Here is a 19197-nt window from a genome sequence, read left to right as displayed (position 1 = left end):
CTGCCTAGTTTAGGCTATGGTGGACGACTTAAGGGTTTCTTCACCAGTGTTTAAAAAAATAAAATAGCTTCCAAAAAAAAAAAAACATAAAGTAATCCAGGAGCTACTTTGTTGCAAAAATAAAGTTTATGAAGAACTGAAAATTCTAGATTGCCACGAGTTTCTTCTATTGAAAGACTGCATCTGCCTAGGCCTACACCTTTCCATTGATGAAGTGCACCACTAGGTTAATTTGGGCTTTCAAGAAGTTGCTGACTTCAAGTATAACACCTCATGGAAGTCCTGTGACCAACTCGGTACGGCAGATAGCAGTATGGGCAAGAAATTATGACTCAGCAATCGGAAAATTATAAGTTTATTTACAGCCGTATTCGGCATCCTTTCTAGGTCAAGATTTTACGATTTTAAAAATGCTATTTAAATATAAACTAAGAGGTATTGGCAGCTGATATAGACAGATTCAAGGTGGTTCATATTGATCCCCAATGCTAAACATCTTCAGAACGTAGAAAAGGAGACTGGGTTCAGGATCACGTCTAAGGAGTGGGAAGATTTGAGCCAACGTAGCTATAAGCTATTTAGAGCTGCCAATTTCAGGCAATGTTTTGGCGCATTCTCTGATCTTGCAACAGTGGAATCTAATTGAACCACCGCTTTTGGTTCAATTAGATTCAAATTAAAAGGTTTAACAGCATCCAAAATTATTTAGCCTCATGCAAATTTGCCTTGAGTGTTTTTGTAGCAATTGTCTTGCTTGGCATGAATTCTACATTATATTTGTTTTTATATCATATCTGCGCCATTACAACTTTGACAAAATGAATTTGCTGCTATAGTGTTGTAATGATTTTTTGCTTGTATGAATTTTCATTTTAAGATGCTGCTTTCTTTATATGTCCTGTTTTAGACACTACCAATAAAAAGCAATGTAAAAAAAGAAATAAAGTGTGCCCTATCTGAGACAGCCCTATTCTCCACTTTGTACTGTTAATAGGGAATTTTATTAAATATGAAAACAATATAGTTAAAATCACACGTGCAATATTAGTGTGCAATTTATATTGAACAGAAAATACGTTTAAAAATGTGCAATTTGTAGTAAGTAGTTATACTTATTCGTACTAGGTTTCAAAATTGCCAAAGCAGCTTTTGCTTCACAAATGGCTTGACCAGATGTGCTGAAACATGCATAAAATGTTTAGAAATTTGACCTTTCCATGACTATACCTTTAACAAAAGCTTCACATAACTCTGTAAAATGTTTCCGATTAATAAATAACCTTTTGAATTGTTTGCTAAAGAACCTTGTCGTTTAGTGGAATTGCGAAAAATAATCACACAAGAAAGGAGGGTGAACTGCTGCAAGAAGCACAATCAAAAGGTATGATGTATCAGGCTGGGATTTGTTGGTTGGTGTATTGTTGCGCTATGATTGATTGATGAAGATAGAGTGTCATGCTGTGAAAGGTCAGTTGTGTAAATACCACATTCAGATTGGTTAACAAGTCTTCAAAGATATAAATGGTGACAGGTCTGGCAAAGGAGATTTGACGTTTACAGAACAGAATTATTCAAAACATTGAATATAGATTGCTTTATTGAACTGATTATTGTCAAACTTTGCAAAGATCATGAAATGTTTTAAAGAATTTTGTGAGTGGTGATGTTACAATTCCGATATGGGAAGGTGAGGATGCACCCCGAGGGCGCATCTGCACATTATATGATGACAGAATTGGGATTGCATACATGTTTGTGGCTTCATCAATGGTGCAAGATTATTGAAAAGGTGGGTCTATTGAGTTTTTCTAGATATGGTAATTTTGAAATTTTAATTATTGAAAGTTTGAATGAGGAGTTGTGCAAAATAAAGCCATCATCCCACACAATACGAAGTACTGAATATGCTGGAGAAGGGAGCACGAGACAGGGAAAGATAAATATCAGAATACAACTAGAAGTGCAGCCCGTAAATATGCAAATGCTCGATGGGATGAGGCAGAACAGAGAGGGAGGAAAGCTGTAGTCGAGGGAACTAGACTATACACAGCTATTACTAGTAAGACACCTGAGAAATCGAAAAAGAATAAAACACAGGAAAAAGAAAATGAAAAGGATGAAAAAAGGGGCGAGACAGATAGTAATTCAGGGAAATAAATATTGGATGCCTCGTTAGCTACGCATCCACCACCTTATGTGGCCCCTGCCACTAGTAAAGATGATAATGACAGTGCTATTGTTGCTACTGCCCCTGTTAAACAAAGCATAATGTAGGTTGAGAGACCATTTCAGACATTCCAGATTGCTCCACCGACTGTTGGCATGACACCAACTAAGGTCACACCCAGTGTTGCTGCGTCAATTAAGACTGTTACATACAATTACCACTAATTGCGACAGAACAGACAGTGTCCAGGCAGATTGCGACTGCCCCAACTTCAGGAGCTCAAGGTGCTGTAGGAGGAATGGCTGCATCAGGGTTCATGCCGACAACATAAAATTCACAAATTGTTGCATGGAAACTAATACAGAGAATTCAATCATTGAGAGAAGGGGGAAGGATTGTGTTTACAAACTTGATAGTCCATTGAAAGGCGTATTTATTTGAGGATGGGATTTTTCCTCCATGGTTTGAAGAAGCGGCAGGACTTAGAAAGACAGAAAGTGAGAACGACAAGTTGCCCTAGAACCTGAAAGGAAGAGAGCACTTAATGTTTCAAAGCTAAAAGTGGAATTTCGGGAATTAGAGAAAATTATACGGGTATGTTCAGAACTTGAACATTTGAATCAGTATCAAGAAAAATAATTGAATTGAGTAATTGAATCACAAGACGTACAGCAATTACACATGGTAGGTTGAATGATTTAGCCCAAACACATGATGTTGATGATCGAGCAATTGAGAAAATGTGCTCTTCAAGAATGAGTTTACACATAACGGAATTGGTAAAATGCATCCGTAAATAGAGTGATTTTGAGAAATTAGAAAATAAATGGTCCAAGAAGCATGAAAAGAAAGAAGAAATAGAAGTAAATGGGGAAAATGAAAAGTAATCGACAGGTTCACAAGATGAGGAGGAAGCTTTGGCTTATCCACTGAGAAATAGTGTATGGAGTGTATGTCCATGTACCATGAAACAGAGGTGATCTTGTAGCATTTACGAACAATTTTCCAAAATTACGAGACAAGCCAGTTCAGTGGTAAACACAGGTTTACAGATGTTAAAATTTCAAAAGTGTTGTAGATTGATTTGAATACATTATTTCACATTGTACTACCAAATGATCTGTGGGCTGAATGTAAGGCTGTTGTGCAGTGGCCAACAAGAAGAGATACCCGCACTAATGCACCATCTTCTGTAGTCATGCAGAAATATGAAGCAATGATTACTTTCCTGAAAGGCAAGGTGCCTCCGAAAGACACTTGGTGAAGATCAGAAGGAATTCGCAAGAGCTAAAGGGATCAGTGCATGATTACTATGAGTGATTGGTACAGGTGTTTCAATAACACAGTGGGAGAGAATATCCAGTGATATGGGATTCTTTGTGTCCCACTGTGTTATCGGGTTAAGACCAGAGATTAGTACACACATCCAACAGAGTGTAATCTGTTGGAAGACAAAATAGTTGGATGAGATTCTCAGATATGGAAAATATTGTAGTGACGAACAAGAGATTAAGCAGAGAAAACTCAAGGAGAAATTCATGTTAGCTCAGACGAAGTTTGCTCAGAAAGGTTTTCAGAACCAGTTATTTGCAGGAAATTCAGGTGGTATGCAAGGTGTTGGCATACAAGCAGGAGTACAAGATATTCAGGGAATGTTTGGTAGAGTTAGAGGTGTTCTGGTTTATATGAATTCTGGAATGGTTGTTGCAACTCTGAAGAAAACAACCCCTTATAATTACTGTAACAAGATCGGGCATTGGAAGAGGGAGTGTAGACTTAATTCTGACAGAAAGAACTGAAATGTACAAATGCAGGGAGGAAATCAAATGTAAATGCAAAATGCACCAGTTCAGCAGATGCAAGTGCCAATGCAGAAACAGGTCCCAATGATACACGTTCAACAAGCCCTGATGGTGTCCCAGAATATTGGCAACCCCAGATTTTATTTGAGCCAGTTGCCAAAAGCAAATGTGAACCTATTTCAGAATCAGATTCAGAATCCATTTTCAACCGCTTCCTGTATTTGATAATGATGGTTTTGGCTCCAGCAACTCCCAATGAGGGTGCTTGATGGGAGAAGAAGATTACATGTTTGGCGCAGTCCTAGAAGTAGACCAGAGCAGTCTATTTGTAGAAAGAGAGGTTAATGGCCACCAAGTGTCATTTCTTATCGACACAGGAGCTACCTTTTCCACTGTTATAACAGTGGAAATCCCAGACCTACCCCTCACAGGAAAAAAGATCCAAGTTGTAGGAGTTTCAAATAAACAGATCACAAACCCAGTGTCAGAGAAAGTCCCTGTTAAAATAGGTTTGTTTGGAGAAAAGCACCAATTTGTAACATGTGATTTAAGTCCTATAAACATGTTAGGGAGAGATTTGTTGTGGAAGTTAAGTTGCACAATTTACTGTACACCGGATGGTATTGAGTTCCAGACCCATGATGATGTCAAGTTCAAAATGGTCTGACAAAATTCAGCTGTAGGATTGTTCCCGGTGAGACCAACAGAAGAGTTATCTCCTGAAGAAAATGTGAACCCAGAAGTATGGGATTTCACAGGGAAAGATATCGGACTATTAAAAGGTGTAGAGCCTTTCCAAGTCATATTAAAAATAAAACGCAGTATCCAAGAACTCCACCATATAATTACAGACCAGAAACAGTTGCAGGAATAACACCCATAATTGAAGATATGCTGAGGGAAGGGATTTTGAGGGAATTGGTTGGGAGTCCCTGCAACTCCCCGGTTATGGATTTATAGAAGCCCAAAGGTAAATATAGCATTGTGCAGGATCTCTTTTCAAATCACATGCACTGCAGAATGGTTCACCATTATTGACCTTTGTCATGCTTTTTTCTCAGTGCCATTACACAAACATAGCCAATACCTTGTTACATTTACCTTTCAACAAAGTTTTGGCGGGCTGCCAAGTTCCACAAGGGTATATAGAGAGTACTTCCATTTTCAACCATATCATGAAAAATAATCTGGAGTCATTACAGATGCCCTACAAGTCTATTTTCGTGCTATATATAGATCATCTTCTTGTAGTATCAGAAACACGAGAAGCTTGCAAGCGGGATATGATTGCACTTCTAAACCACCTGGCCGAGAATGGACACAAAGTATCTCCAGGCAAATTGCAATACTGTCAAATAGAAGATCCGAATCTGGGACATAACTTTGAGAAAGGAGCAAGGAAAGCGTCACCAGAAAGGGTTGAAGCGATACTGCAGATGAATCCACCCCGAACACAGAGAGAAGTCAGGATGTTCTTTGGAATGGATGGCTACTGTAGGTAGTGGATACCCAACTGTTCTCTATTTACATGGGACAACGATTTTCTAAAAGCTTTCCTTGAACTGAAAGAAAGTCTCTGCCGTTCCCTGGCACTAGGAATGCTGGATTATAGTAAAATGTTCACATTGTTTTGTAGTGAGAGGAAGGGCTGTGCTCTCTCAGTGCTTACTCAGATTCATGGAGATGCTCAACGATCCATGGCCTACTTTTCGACAACCCTTGACCCTGTAGCCACAGGACTGCCTGTGTCTAGCCTCTGCAGCCCACGCAACAGCTTGCGCCACTGCGCGATCATAAATGACCCCTTAGACATGCTGCCCACTATCTTATGGTTATAAAGTGCCCCACGCCCCCTTATTGTTCGAATAATCTATGTGCACAAGGTGCTTCACTGTTCCCTGGGTGCAGTGGTAGATATTGCAGATTGTATTAATGCACACACTCAAATTGTGTTTATTTTCTTGTGTGTCCTTTACTATTGGTTTTCAATTCCCTGGTGGCAGTGGCAGCTGGTGCCCAAAGAAATGGGAAATAGCATGTGCAACAGCTCCTCGTGCATGCACCACACATGCTGAGTCACCGCTCTGCATGCAGCACTTGCTGAGCAACCGCCAGTGCTCCACGTGTACCAGCAACTATTTAAACCACACTTCGCTTACTACGGGCGCTTAGCCTCTTCGGATTCCGCACTTACCTGCGGTCACGACGCTGCGCTCCTGGGTGGACTCCTGGAGACCCTTCCGCTCCTGCAGGACTTCTCCATCAGAGTTTTTCGTTTCTGAAAAGGAAACAAACATAGGACAGATATTCAGGCATTCCGGCTCTGCGACTCTTGAGTCATTTACGGCTGAAAGAAAACAGCGAAAGCAAGGTAAATCTGCAATTTTAAAGGCACTTCAGATCTAATGGCAGATTGAGCAATTTTAAGAATACAAGTGTACTTTGACCATTGACACTTTGTGTGCTATATGGCGCTGAAAGCCAGCACATAGAAAACAATTTTAGGCAGCGCATTCGGACATTGTTATTCCTATGTTGAGCAAAAAGGACACGCTCTGAACACTGGTTTCATGTTGCATTGAACAGAGTTTTTGCTTTGATAACAGTGGAAATCAAAAGGACATTTGCTGTAATATACATGTGCCTACAATATATAAGAATAAGATATGTTGGTCAAGTCCATAAAACATATGCTGTAATATGTATGCGCCTAAAACTGTACAAGGATAAGATATGTTAGTCAAATGCACAAAACATATGCTGTAATATGCATGCATGGAAAAGGAATAGACTATTAGACCAAGTGCTCAAAACGAAAGATAATCTGAAGGAAGAGATCGCATCTGTCTAGATTTAATGCTTCCCAAAAAAGATTCATGGTATATTGATATATTACACCATGTCAAGTCATATGTCATGATATTATGCATCAATAAGACAGCATACAATAATGGTTCTTCTAATTTACAGATACAAACCAGGCGCCCTTGTTATCCCATGGTAGGAGACCCTGTGAACCTGAATCCTGTAAACAACATTCCTCTCAGCACCAAGAGGCAGAGAAGTACCCACTGAACAGTATTCATCTCTTTCTTCTCTCTCTTAAGCCAAACCACCTTCCCTTTGGGGATTCCCATTGATGCGTTGCCAGTGTTTGACTGCTACAGAGGTTAGTAATCAGAAAACTTTGGGGATTATCGTTGCCCCATCAGAAACTCCTGGAGTTCAGGTGAGTGGCTTGCGAAAGAAGGCCAAGTCACAAAGACTAGGGTTCCCTTTGGGCAACGACATGGAGGGACGCGAGCAGCTTTACATACAGGATCTCGCTCAAGCCTTAGCAGGAGGTCCTTCTGGGACTGTGAGTTTAGCCGGGGTTGTGCATAGCTTAAAAATGAAAATTCAGAGACTTAGAGAGGAAAACTCAGAGTTAAAAGGGGAGCTAGCACAATGCAAACCCATATTTACCAAATGAAGGGACACCATGCACAATGAATCTCGTCCTATCTTTAAACCTCCAAATTTTAAAAAAAAAGCCATATGAGGCACCCTCTCCTTCGCATTCAGACCAACATTAGCATGTACCAGGGATGACACCCAGCCCAGTGCCTTGGGTCGTGCCAGAGCATTTTTATGGGGACAGCACAAAATTCACAGTTTTTATGAGCCAATATCAGCTACACTTCTTGTGCGCCACAATCCCCTCCTGCGCCTTCTGTGCAGTGGTCTAGCGCAGAGGGCTTATGTTTCATTACCCCTGTGATGCTTTATGGCTTGTGATGATATCATGACTGATGCTCCCCTAGCACTCTTGTTACTGATACTCTCCTAGCACCTGCGATTCCATTATGCTTGAGTCACCGCAAGCTTCCTTCGGAATTCTGTGAGCCAATGGCAAGCCTTGCTCCTGCTGTTACTAAGGCCTTCGTGTGGTTTTCCAATGAGTCTCTGCAAACTTTTCCCAGAATCCTGTGAACCAATAGAATGCCTCACATCCGCTGTTGCCGGGGCTTTGGTGATGTTTTATATTACACAAGTTTGATCAAGATGATACATTTGTTTCCTGCTATTGGTTCCAGTCATCATGTTGCACCTGCCCTTCCTGTAAGGTCAAAGCGAGTGTACTAACACATGTTTTCTCCAAGGGTTTGGGAACATTCCAAAAGGCCATGTGCCCCATATGCCACACATGATCTTGCTACATCCATTCATCCTTCGAGAGGGTATATAAACCCCGCCCAACCCCGAGTCGTTGCTTGGCCTCACTCCCGGCCAAACAAGCTTCACCCTTCTCAGTCACCTGAAGAATCCAGGCAGAACCAAGAATTGCTCTAGGCTACTTCAAGTCTAAGTAAACCTGTGGTTTCTGTGGATCCAGCTCCATTAAAGACTTCTTTATCCCTCCCTCCTGCACAGCTATTCTGGACCCCCAGGACTCCCTGAGTTAATGCCTTGAAATCTTCTTTGAACTTCAGTCAAGTGGAAGAACTAGGCTAAGTACTTGATATCACGTTAGTGCGCACTAATCCTCCTATAAACCTGTGTTCCGAGTGTACCCTTAGAGTGCAAGTAACTCCAACCTGTGTTCTGTGTTTACCCTTAGGAATGCAAGTAACTCTAACCTATGTTCTAAATTTATTTTTGGGAGTGCAAGTAACTCCAACCTGTGTTTCGAGTTTATCCACGGGATTGCCACACTCCAATCTGTTATTTTGGTTATTCAGCTCTAATGCCGTGCTGCTGATGATACCTTAAGTGTATGTCACTGAAGTCGATGCATGTTCCTCATATATAGAGACCTGCCAGTATACTGATAACTGCCTCCTCTTGTTTTTTCCAGTGTATTGCTTCATTGCAAAACCAGAGGGTCTGGTCCAGTGCATATCTACGTCGCATACACAGAAGGTCTCAGAAGTGACAGATCTTGTTACCCAGTGTCGCACAGCCGCTGGGCAGATCCAATACCGCAAGTCTCATTTCTTATTTTATCCCAAACCCCTTCCTCGCCACGGGCCCTGCGTGATCTAAGGAGGTTGGTCCCTTGATCTTGTGCAGCTCTGAGAGTGATAGAAGGTCCAGCTTCAGCTCCAGTGTCGTCTCTGCGGTTGGGACCAGGTGAGTGCATGACATTGTGTAAGCATCAAATCTTTATTAATGATGCAGTCAAGACAGCTTTTATAATTTTCTATTCAGGAGGAGTAGCGGCTAATTGATCTATTTCTCTGGTAGAGACCAATTATCCCATCTTATATAATTTTGCCGCATTTAAGGCTGCAATGAAAATAATTTTTTACAAAACATGTCTTTATACAAGTCGCGACAATGAGCTCCTTATCCTTCGGCAGGGCACTGAAGAACTCTTGACATAGGTTACTACCTTTTACCGGCTAATAGCTGAGACTCATTGACCCTAAGAAAAAAGAACATCATTATTCTACCGAAGTTTGATCTGAAGGATTCGTTATCGCACATAATGCACTTACCTGACAATTGCTCCGAAGTTATAGACCTCATGGTGAAATTAGATCACAGACGCGGGGAACATAAAGGTGGGAGACCCCGTAGTGTCACTAGAGTGGTTGTCATCAAAGTGGACAAAAAAGACGTAGAACCCATGCAAATAGGTGGTGTTGCGGACCTTTGTCCACAGAGGAAAAGGAAGGGTCACTCAAGCTTAACTTTTGTCTGTACTATGGCAAGGCTGGGAATTTTGCCTGGTACTGTGTAGCCAAACCCAAGAAGAGTAAAACAGTGGCTAGCATTGAATTACCTAACATGGTGTCTGAAAATTAGGAATCTCTGCAAGTGAAGAGATCACCTTGCCGAGAGAGGTGGATAGCAATATCTTGCAGTATCTGACTAACACAGTTAACAGAATTTCACGACAACTTTCTATACATCATTTTAACTGCACAAAGACGGCATGTAATTCCTATGCTAATCAACTACAGGGCCACCAGAAACTTTTTTGACCTATCCTTTGCTGCCAAAATAGGAATTCTGAGTGTGCCCAAAGATAAACCAGAATCAGTATGGGCAGTCAAGGGCTCAGTATGAAACCTTATCAAGCCTGACAATAATTGAGAGCCTTTAACACTTGTCAGTGACAATGGCCACACTGAGAAACTCCTCTTTGATCTAATGACACACCAACATTTGGGGTCATCCTAGGGGTTACATGGTTAGAGTGTCATAACCCTAAGATTTACTGGATACTCCGCACTGTGACTCTTAGCTCACCTCTATGCAAGACTATTTGCTATCAAGACGCCCATGACCGACTGACACCGCTACATTGTAAAGCAGTTCCGGGAGCTGGGTTACAAGGGTTACTTGAAGTTGATCATGATTTCTAGGATGTATTCGATCCCGTAAAGGCTACACAACTGCCCCTACATTGGGCATTCAATTGCCTTATTGATCTTTTTCCCGGAGCAACGCTCCCCTGTTGCAGGATATATGCTCATACTGAGCCTGAGACTTAAAATGTAAAAAAGTATCTAGATGAGTTACTGGAGTTAGGGTTTATACGCCATTCCACCTCCCCCGTATCCTCTCCAATTTCTTTGTCCCTCGGAAGAATGGAGAGTTACAGACTTGTATAGAGCAGTTAATAAGCCACTATAAAAAAAAGGATATCCACTACCCTTGATTCCAGTTTTGCTTGATCAAGTGTGAAATTCCACCATCTATACATAGCTAGATTTGCGCGGGGCTTACCACTTGGCCAGATTCAAAGAAAGTGATGAGGGGAAGATGCCTTCAGGACAAAATGTTGACTCTTTGAATACACTGTGATGCCTTTTGGCTTGTGTAATGCCCCAGCAGCATTCCAGTATTTTATTAAAACGGTCCTTCATGATTTTCTGGATGTATGCGCTTTCGTCTATATAGACGATATTTTTAGCTAATCCAACTGCGATCAGAAACATATGCAACATGTAGGAGCCATACATCAACGTTTCAGGACACATGCCTTATTGGCCAAACTAGAGAAGTGCTCCTTTCACGCGCAGTCAGTCAAATTCTTAGGTTATCACCTGTCACCCGCAAGGATCTCAATGCATCCAAAGAAGGAACACCTGTTTTTTTCAATGTTGATGTCAATAGCTGACACCTGGGAAGAACTAAAAAGAGTACAAGAAAATGTTTCGGAAGCAGAAAAGCAAGGTTGGATTAGAGCAGGTTGTGAGAAAAGTGAAAATTACATATGGATGTCAGTTGATGACAGACCAGTGTTACCCGATAGTCTATAGTTCCCAATGACACAACTTTTCCATGGACACACACATTTAGAAAGAGATGCAATGGTGCGGCTATTCAGACAACATATGTTCAACCCCAGATTTGGGAGGCTTGCAGAAAAATCGTGCTATTGCTGGGTGACATGCTAACAAATTAATGTGGGAAAAAGAACACCGGGTACACTGAGTCACATAGGAAGATCAGGTGGTCCTTTCAACAGAATGCAGATGGACTTTATTGAGATATGTCCAGATCACAGTATGCATTTTCTTGCGATGGGTAGAAGCCTACCCCACAAGAATTGACAGTCTTACTGTAGCCAAACTGCTGTTGCATGAATTAATACCCAGGTGTGGTATGCCGGTTTCTCTGGAGTCAGATCGAGGGACTCATTTCAACAATGAGGTCCTGAGAATGTTATGTGCAGCACTACAAATCGAACAAAGATTGCATTGTAGTTATCGACCTGCAGCTTCTGGTATTGTCAAGCAGCTCCATGGGACCATTAAGTCTCACTTGGCAAAAGTTTGTGTTTCAACATCCCTGAAATGGGCGGATGCTTTTCCTTTAGTGGTAACCAACGTATTCCTACTAGGAAGACTAGGTTATCACCACATGAAATCCTTTTGGGAATGCTATGAGACTGCCTGGCTTACCTGCAAAGTGCACTTCTGAGCATCACAGATTACATGATACAAGATTACTGCAAGGGATTAGCTGATGTGGTGCATTTTGTCTCTCACCAGGTTGCTGCTGCCACACTAGATCCACATCGAGAACAGTGCCACAACCTCAATCTGGAAGAATGGGTCGTGATCAAGAAACACGTTTGGAGACTTGTTTGGAACCGAGATAGATAGGCCCCTTCCAGGTGATCTTGGTCACTAACACTGCTGTTTTTAAGTATGTTGGAGTACCAAACTGGGTGCATGCATCGCACAAAAGAAGAGTGAGAAATCCATAAGAGGAGATTGAGTTCTATGAACCTGAACAAAGAGCACTGTTGACTGCATCACCACAAGTTGAATACCAACAAAGAGCAGTGACACAAATAGCAGAAAGGAAAAGTAAGGGGTGATGAACTGCACCAAATCAAGAGCCTGTTATTTCACAAAGTGACACTGAAGTCTCTGACGAAGAAGAAGAGACTAAACCTCAAGCTGAGAAAACTAATGAGACCGCAACAGCACAAATAGAGGATTCGGGTGAAGAATCGAGCATTGAAACAAGAAAACTCACCCGCAAACTTGAATGGCTGCACAACTATGGTCAGAGGAGACTGAGAACAAGTGTGTCAGTTGATTGAATCCCACCAACTTTTTCTGGGGAAACAGAGCCAAGCAGTGGAAGTGACAGAAGAAGATCAACAAAGACAGAGAAGATCAAAAAGAGCAGAAGTGCCTTGTCGAAGGTATTTTGCACCTGAATGGACATACTCTGTGGATCAAGTGCTGAACGTGTTTGTGGATGAACTGTGTGATGTAAAGTCAAAATAGATTGAACCCCATGATATCACTTCAATAAAAAGAGTTGGATAAAGCAGTTTGATAAAGATTTCCAAAAACGACTGAGGGACATTTAAAAGACTAAAATTGATTGAAAGATGCCAAAAGACTGAAAAAGTATTTCTTTTTTTGTTTTAAGAAGTTTTACCACGGCCCAAGGTTGCAGTAGAAGAGTAGGGATAACATTTTTAGAAGAAAACAGAGTAGGGCTAAGGTTGTCTACACGAAGATTGATATTGAACTTAAAGAGACTGTGTGAAAAAGAATCTGTTTGAAAATAAACAATTTGCAAGAAGATTGTTGGGGAGAAAACAGTGAATTGAACTATTGCTGTACACTTTTTCTTAAATGATCTGATGACAGACAAACGTCTTGCTTTAGGAATACATCCAAGATTATTATGGGTACTATTTTCGTCATAGCAGTGCTAATGATTATATAGTGTTAGTAGGGTTCCATTTGATAACAGATAAAGACATTAGGTCTACTAATGTAACTACGTCATTTACACACAATAGATGAGGAGCAATTGAAAGCATCATTGGCAAGCTACAACAGAGATGATTATACTACTAACATTTATTTAGTTTATATTAATGCAAGAATACACAGGCTATAGATGCACCCACTTACCGTCATCAATTGCAGAACCAATCAATTAATCAGGGGCTTGTAAAGAGCGGCTACTCACCTGTGAGGGTCTCAAGGCGCATGGGGAGGAAGGCTGCTGGTCAGACTGGGTGGAGCCAGGTCTTGTGGTCCTTCCTGAATTGGCTCTGCGATACGGATTGCCTGAGGGCAGGGTATTCCAGGTCTTGACGGCGAGGTAGGAGAATGACCTTCCTCCTGTTCTGGTGTTGTGGATCCTGGGGACAGAGGCGAGGGTAAGTTGGAAGGATCGGAGTAGTCTGGCAGGTGCGTGGAATGTGAGGCGGTGGTTCAGGTATGCTGGTCCTTCATCGTGTAGAAATTGGTAGGCGTGAGTGAGGAGCATGAAAGTGACTCTCTAGTTGACGGGGAACCAGTGGAGTTGTCGGAGGTGTTGCATGATGTGGCTATGGCAGGGGATGTCGAGGACCAGTCTGGCTGTGGGTTTTTGGACGTTCTGTTGTTTCTTGAGCTGGTTTTGGGTGACGTCGGCGTAGAGTGCGTTGCCGTATTCGAGTGTGCTGGTGATGAGTGCGTGGGTGACCGTCTGTCTGGATTCTGAGGGGATCCATCTGAATGTCTTTCGAAGCAGGCGGAGCGTGTGGTAGCAGGCTGGGGAAACTGCATTGGTTTAGCGGTTCATAGTGAGTGATGAGTCCAGTATGATGCCAAGGTTGCGTGCCTGGTCGGTTGAGGTGGGGGAGATCTCTGAGCGGCTAGCCACCAGGAGCCGTCCCAGGCTGATGGGTGGGTCACAGGATGAGTACTTCGGTCTTGTACAAGTTGAGCTTCGGCAGCAGCCAGGTAGCAATGGCCTTCATTCCACGTTGGAAGTTGGTTCTGGCGGTTGTGGGTTCATTGGTGAGGGAGAGGATCAGCTGGGTGTGGGCGTAGGAGACTATGGGCCAGATGTATCAAGCGTTTTTCCTGTTCGCAAACAGGCCGATTCGCAGAATTAGCCGGTTTGTGAATGTGAAAAAGCGTTTTGGGATGTATCATCCCAAAAGGCATTCGCAAAATAGGGAATCGCATAAATTGCGATTCCCTATTTTGCGAATGCATGTATGGAATCGCAATTTGCGATTCCTTAAATGAAATACAGGAAGCAAAAAAAAATTGCGACCTGCCTTTAAGGAATCACAAATTACCACCAACTTCAAGATGGTGGTAATACACGAATTCCATGAAAAATGCACTTTTTTGCATTTTTCAAGGTGCCATGTGGCATGTATGTGCGCCACATGTGCACACATGCATATTCCAGGGGTGCAACATGGTGTCCATTTGGCACCCTTGAAATTGCATGCGCAATTTGCGAGTACCTATTGGCTACTCGCAACTTGCGCATGCAATTCCCATTCATTCCTATGGGCCTATAGGCCCATAGGAATGAATGGGAAGCCATAAGGAAGCCATTCCTTATTTGCGACTCACAATTTGCGAGTCGCAAATAAGGAATATGTAGAAATCGCAATTATTATTGCACAACCTACATACATTGCATTTTGGGATTCCATAATAGCAAGTAAAATCCGCTATTATGGAATCGCAAAATCCAATATTGATACATCTGGCCTTATGTTGAGTCTGTGGCTTCTGATGATGGCTGTGAGGGGGGCTACGCAGACATTGAAGAGGATGGGGCTCAGATAGGAACCCTGGGGTACTCCACAGCTGATCTCTGTGGGTTCTGAGGGGAACAGCGGTAGTCTGACTCGCTGGGTCTGGCCGGTGAGGAAGGAGTGGATACAATCCAAAGCTTTGTCTAGGATGCCAGCATCATGGAGTCTTATATTAGGGTGAGGTGGGAGACGGTGCTGAAGGCAGGCGAGAGGTCTAGTAGGGTGAGGGCTGCGGTGTCGCTCTGGCTGGAGAGGGAATGGATGTCGTCTGTGGCGGTGAGGAGTACAGTTCCTGTGCTGTGGTTGCTTCGGAAGCTGGATTGGGAGGTGTCCAGGACGTGGTTGACTTCAATGAACTCAGAGAGTTGGGTGTTGATGGCCTTATCTATGACCTTGGCTGTGAAGGGGAGGAGTAAGATCGGTCTGAAGTTCTTGAGGTCTGTCGTGTCTGAGGATGACTTCTTCAGCAGCGGGTTGATCTCGGCGTGTTTCCAGTCTTCGGGGAAGGTGGCGGTTTCGATGGAGCAGTTGATGGTGCCGCGAAGCTGGGAGGCGATGGCGGCGGCTGCTCTGTGGAAGAGTGGATGCTCTTCATGGCCTTGAGCGTGTCCTCGGTTGTTAGCGGAGTCCAGCAGAGTACGGTCTGTTGGGGTTCAGCTTTGTTGTGTGCAATGGTGGCGGGCGTGGTGGCCGGGTGTAGGGTGTCGAAGCTGTTGCTGATATTCCTGATCTTGTGGTGGAAGAAGGTGCCAAGTTAGATGCAGAGGTCTTGGGAAGGGGGCACATCTGCGGTCTCGCTGTTGGGCCTGGCTAACTCCTTGATGATGGCGAAGAGTTCTTTGCTGTTGTGTGCGCTGATTCGGTCTTGGAGGGCCATTTTCTTAGTGTTTTTAGGAGGAGGTGGTGTGCATTGATGGCAGATTTGAAGGTTGCGGAGTTTTGAGGTTTTGTTGTGCCTCCTTCTCTTGTCAAAACGTCTGCAGGTGCGTCTGGACTTGTGGAGGGCGGGAGTGAACCAGCTGGTCTTCTTGGAGTGATGCTTGCCTGATCTTTTTTTGAGGGGTGCCAGGGTGTCAGCACAGTTGGAGATCCATCCGTGGAGGTTGCGTGCTGCGGTATTGGTGTCCATGGGCGTTGACGGAGTGGTTGTGCTGAGGGAATTGACGAGAAGTTCTTTGGTGGCCTTGATCCAGCTGCGACAGGGGGGGAGGGGAGTGAGAGGGGGCGGTAAAGGCGAGATGTACTCAATGATGGCTGGTCCAGGAGAGTTTGGTGGTGAGGCTGTAGTTGATTTTCCCGCTGGTAGAGAAGACTGGGTTGAGCATGTATCCGGCTGTGTGGGTCGGTGCGGTGACTAACTACCTGAGTCAGATGTTGGCAAGGTTCTCCAGGAGAGAGGTGGTGTTCTGGTCACTGTGGTTGTCCAGGTGGAAGTTGAGGTCTCTGAGTAGGATGTGAGAGCCTGGGGTGCGATGAGTTCTACGATGGCGTCAGTGAAGGGGGGCCTGTAGACATGGGTGCTGTGGAGGGTAGCGTTGGGGCTGGTCCGGTTCGGAAAGTGGAGGTGTTCCATGGTCGCCGTTGGGTCGTTAAGAGTCACTGGCCAGTCGGAGTGTGCTTTTGTGGACGAGTGCTGTTGGGGTGGTCCTTGCAGGCGATTTTGTAGCAGTTGGGGATGGCGATGGTGATGTCCGGTCCAGAGCAAGGGTTGCTCCAGGTTTCCATGAAGAAGGCGATGATGTCAGGAGAGGTGGCGTCGAGGAGGTCCCAGATTTCTGTGGCGTGTTTGTGGAGGGACCACACATTGAGGAGGATGCAGTTGAGCTAAATGGGTGCACTGTTGGTTGGCAGGAAGCGCTGGTGTGTTGGCATGTCAAAAGGTGCGGTTGCAGTTTCGGCAGGCAAAGGGTCCAAGGGTATTCTTCGGTGATGCTAAATGGCGGGAGGCGTGGCGTTGAGGGCGAGGATGGTGCTGGCAGAGAGGTTATGTAACATCATATTCTTTTGTCATCCACAGTCACATGTAGTATATTGATTACATTTGTATATAGGTGAAGACATTGGATATTTTTACTCAAACTATAATTTAATAATTTCTACAGTACCATTATAGCAAAGCATAAATTTACACCCACCAGCAAAAGAAATGGACACAGCTTCCGTTTATGCCTACAGATAGTGTTAAGGCTTACAAAACAACTTAACCTGTTTAATGAAGCCCCCTAGAGAAAGTTTTTACTTTGGCATTAGAGGACAGAGACACTAACATATCACATAGCAAGGATAGAGAAAGGAATATGCTACTTACCAGTATGCATCTGTTCTTGGCATGTAGAGCTGCAGATCTACAAACTTTTGCATAGATCGCCATCTGGTGTTGGGCCCAGATGTTTGCAGTTTGTTTTTCCTCTTGGAAAGTCTTTGGAAGTCACAAGGTCGGTGACTCCTCCCTTGGATCGTATTGCGCATGGGCTTCGGCTCCATCCTCAGATTGTTTTTCGCCAAAAGGGAAAGATGGAGCGTAGTAATAACAGTGAAGAAACCCATGTGTGTTGTATCTAAATAACATAGACTGGAACAGATACAGGGAGCCGGGTAGGCGGGTGGGCGTGTGTAGATCTGCAGCTCTACATGCCAACAACAGATGCATACTGGTAAGTAGCATATTCCGTTCGAGGCATATGAGCTGCAGATTACACACTTTTGCATAGACTATATAGCAGTTCCCAACCTTAGCGGCAACCACCAGTATCTGTTGCAGTGGTTTGAAATAGTGTTTTTAGTACAGCCTGGCCCACACTAGCTTTTTGCTTGGTTTGCACATCTACACAGTAATGTTTAGTGAAAGTGTGCGGTGTTGACCATGTAGCTGCTTTGCAGATATCATCTAAAGGGATGTTCCCTAGAAAAGCCATAGAAGCCCCTATCTTTCGTGTAGAGTGGGCTTTAGGGGGAACAGTTAGCGTTCGTTTTGCTTTGTGGTAGCAAATCTGTATGCATTTTACAATCCACCTAGCTATCCCTGATTTTGAGATGGGGTTGCCCTTGTGTGGTGGAGAGAAAGAGACAAACAGTTGTTTGGTCTTTCTGAAAGGTTGTGTTCTCTGGATATAGTAAAGTAAGGCCCGTTTAACATCTAGCGTGTGTAGAGCCCTTTCTGCAACAGTTTGAGGTTGCGAGAAAAATACCAGTAATTCTACCGATTGGTTTAGATGGAAGGGGGAAATGACTTTGGGTAGGAATTTTGGGTTGGTACGGAGAACAACCTTGTTTTGGTGCATTTGGAGAAAAGTTTCTTGTATAGTAAGTGCTTGTATCTCACTGACCCTTCTAAGGGAAGTGATGGCTACAAGAAAAGCTGTTTTCCATGTGAGAAATTGCAGTTCGCATTTATGCAAAAGTTCGAAGGGCGGTCCCATTAGCCTTGTGAGAACTATATTTAAGTTCCACACAGGTGAGGGTGGAACTCTGGGGGGAATTATTCGTTTGAGGCCTTCCATGAAGGCTTTAATGGCAGGCACTCGGAAAAGTGATAGGTGCTGTCTGTTCTGTAGGTAAGCAGCAATTGCTGCGAGGTGTAACCGAATGGATGTATATGCTAGGTTACACCTTTGTAGATGGAGCAAGTAGCAAATGATGTTCTGTATAGATACGTCTAGAGGGTTGATTGTGTTGTTATGGCAATAAACAACAAATCTTTTCCACTTTGCAGCGTAGCAGGCACTAGTGGTAGGGCGTCCAGCTTCTCTGATGACGTTCATGCAGTCAGGGGGAAGGTTAAGGTATCCGAATTCTAGCATCTCAGGAGCCAGATCGCAAGGTTGAGCTGAGCTGGGTCAGGGTGTCTGATCTCTCAATGGTTCTGGGTTAGGAGGCATGGTGAGAGGTGTAGCTTTTGGTGTGGTACTACTGAGAGTTCCAGCAGCGTGGTGTACCACGGTTGTCTGGCCCACGTTGGAGCTACTAGGATCAGTGTGAGGGAGTGCTGTCGTAGCTTTCGCACCACTAGTGGAATTGGTGGGAGAGGTGGAAAGGCGTACGCAAATTTGCCTGACCAGTTCATCCATATCGCATTGCCTTTGGACAATGGGTGTGGGTATCTGGCGGCGAAGTTTGTGCATTTTTTGTTTTCGTGGGTGGCGAAGAGGTCCATCTGTGGATGCCCCCACATCTGAAAGAACGGGTGAAGAACCTGTGGGTGAAGTTCCCAC

General features: G+C 43.7%; 1 protein-coding gene across 2 annotated transcripts in view; it reads right to left on the bottom strand.

Annotated features, from left to right (window-relative positions):
* The window catches only part of LOC146801342 (uncharacterized), a 425312-nt gene that overhangs the window by 184394 nt on the left and 221721 nt on the right, over nt 1-19197 (bottom strand). For both annotated transcript variants that reach the window (XM_085620993.1, XM_085620994.1), the window contains exon 6: nt 6164-6247. In XM_085620993.1, coding sequence (XP_085477119.1) covers nt 6164-6247 — 84 coding nt within the window. The remainder of the gene's footprint in view (nt 1-6163; nt 6248-19197) is intronic.

The sequence above is a fragment of the Triturus cristatus genome, chromosome 8, assembly GCF_964204655.1.
Source record: "Triturus cristatus chromosome 8, aTriCri1.1, whole genome shotgun sequence".
NCBI classification, from domain to species: domain Eukaryota; kingdom Metazoa; phylum Chordata; class Amphibia; order Caudata; family Salamandridae; genus Triturus; species Triturus cristatus.
Note: the sequence above shows the minus strand (reverse complement) of the source record. Positions and strands in the feature narration are given on the sequence as shown.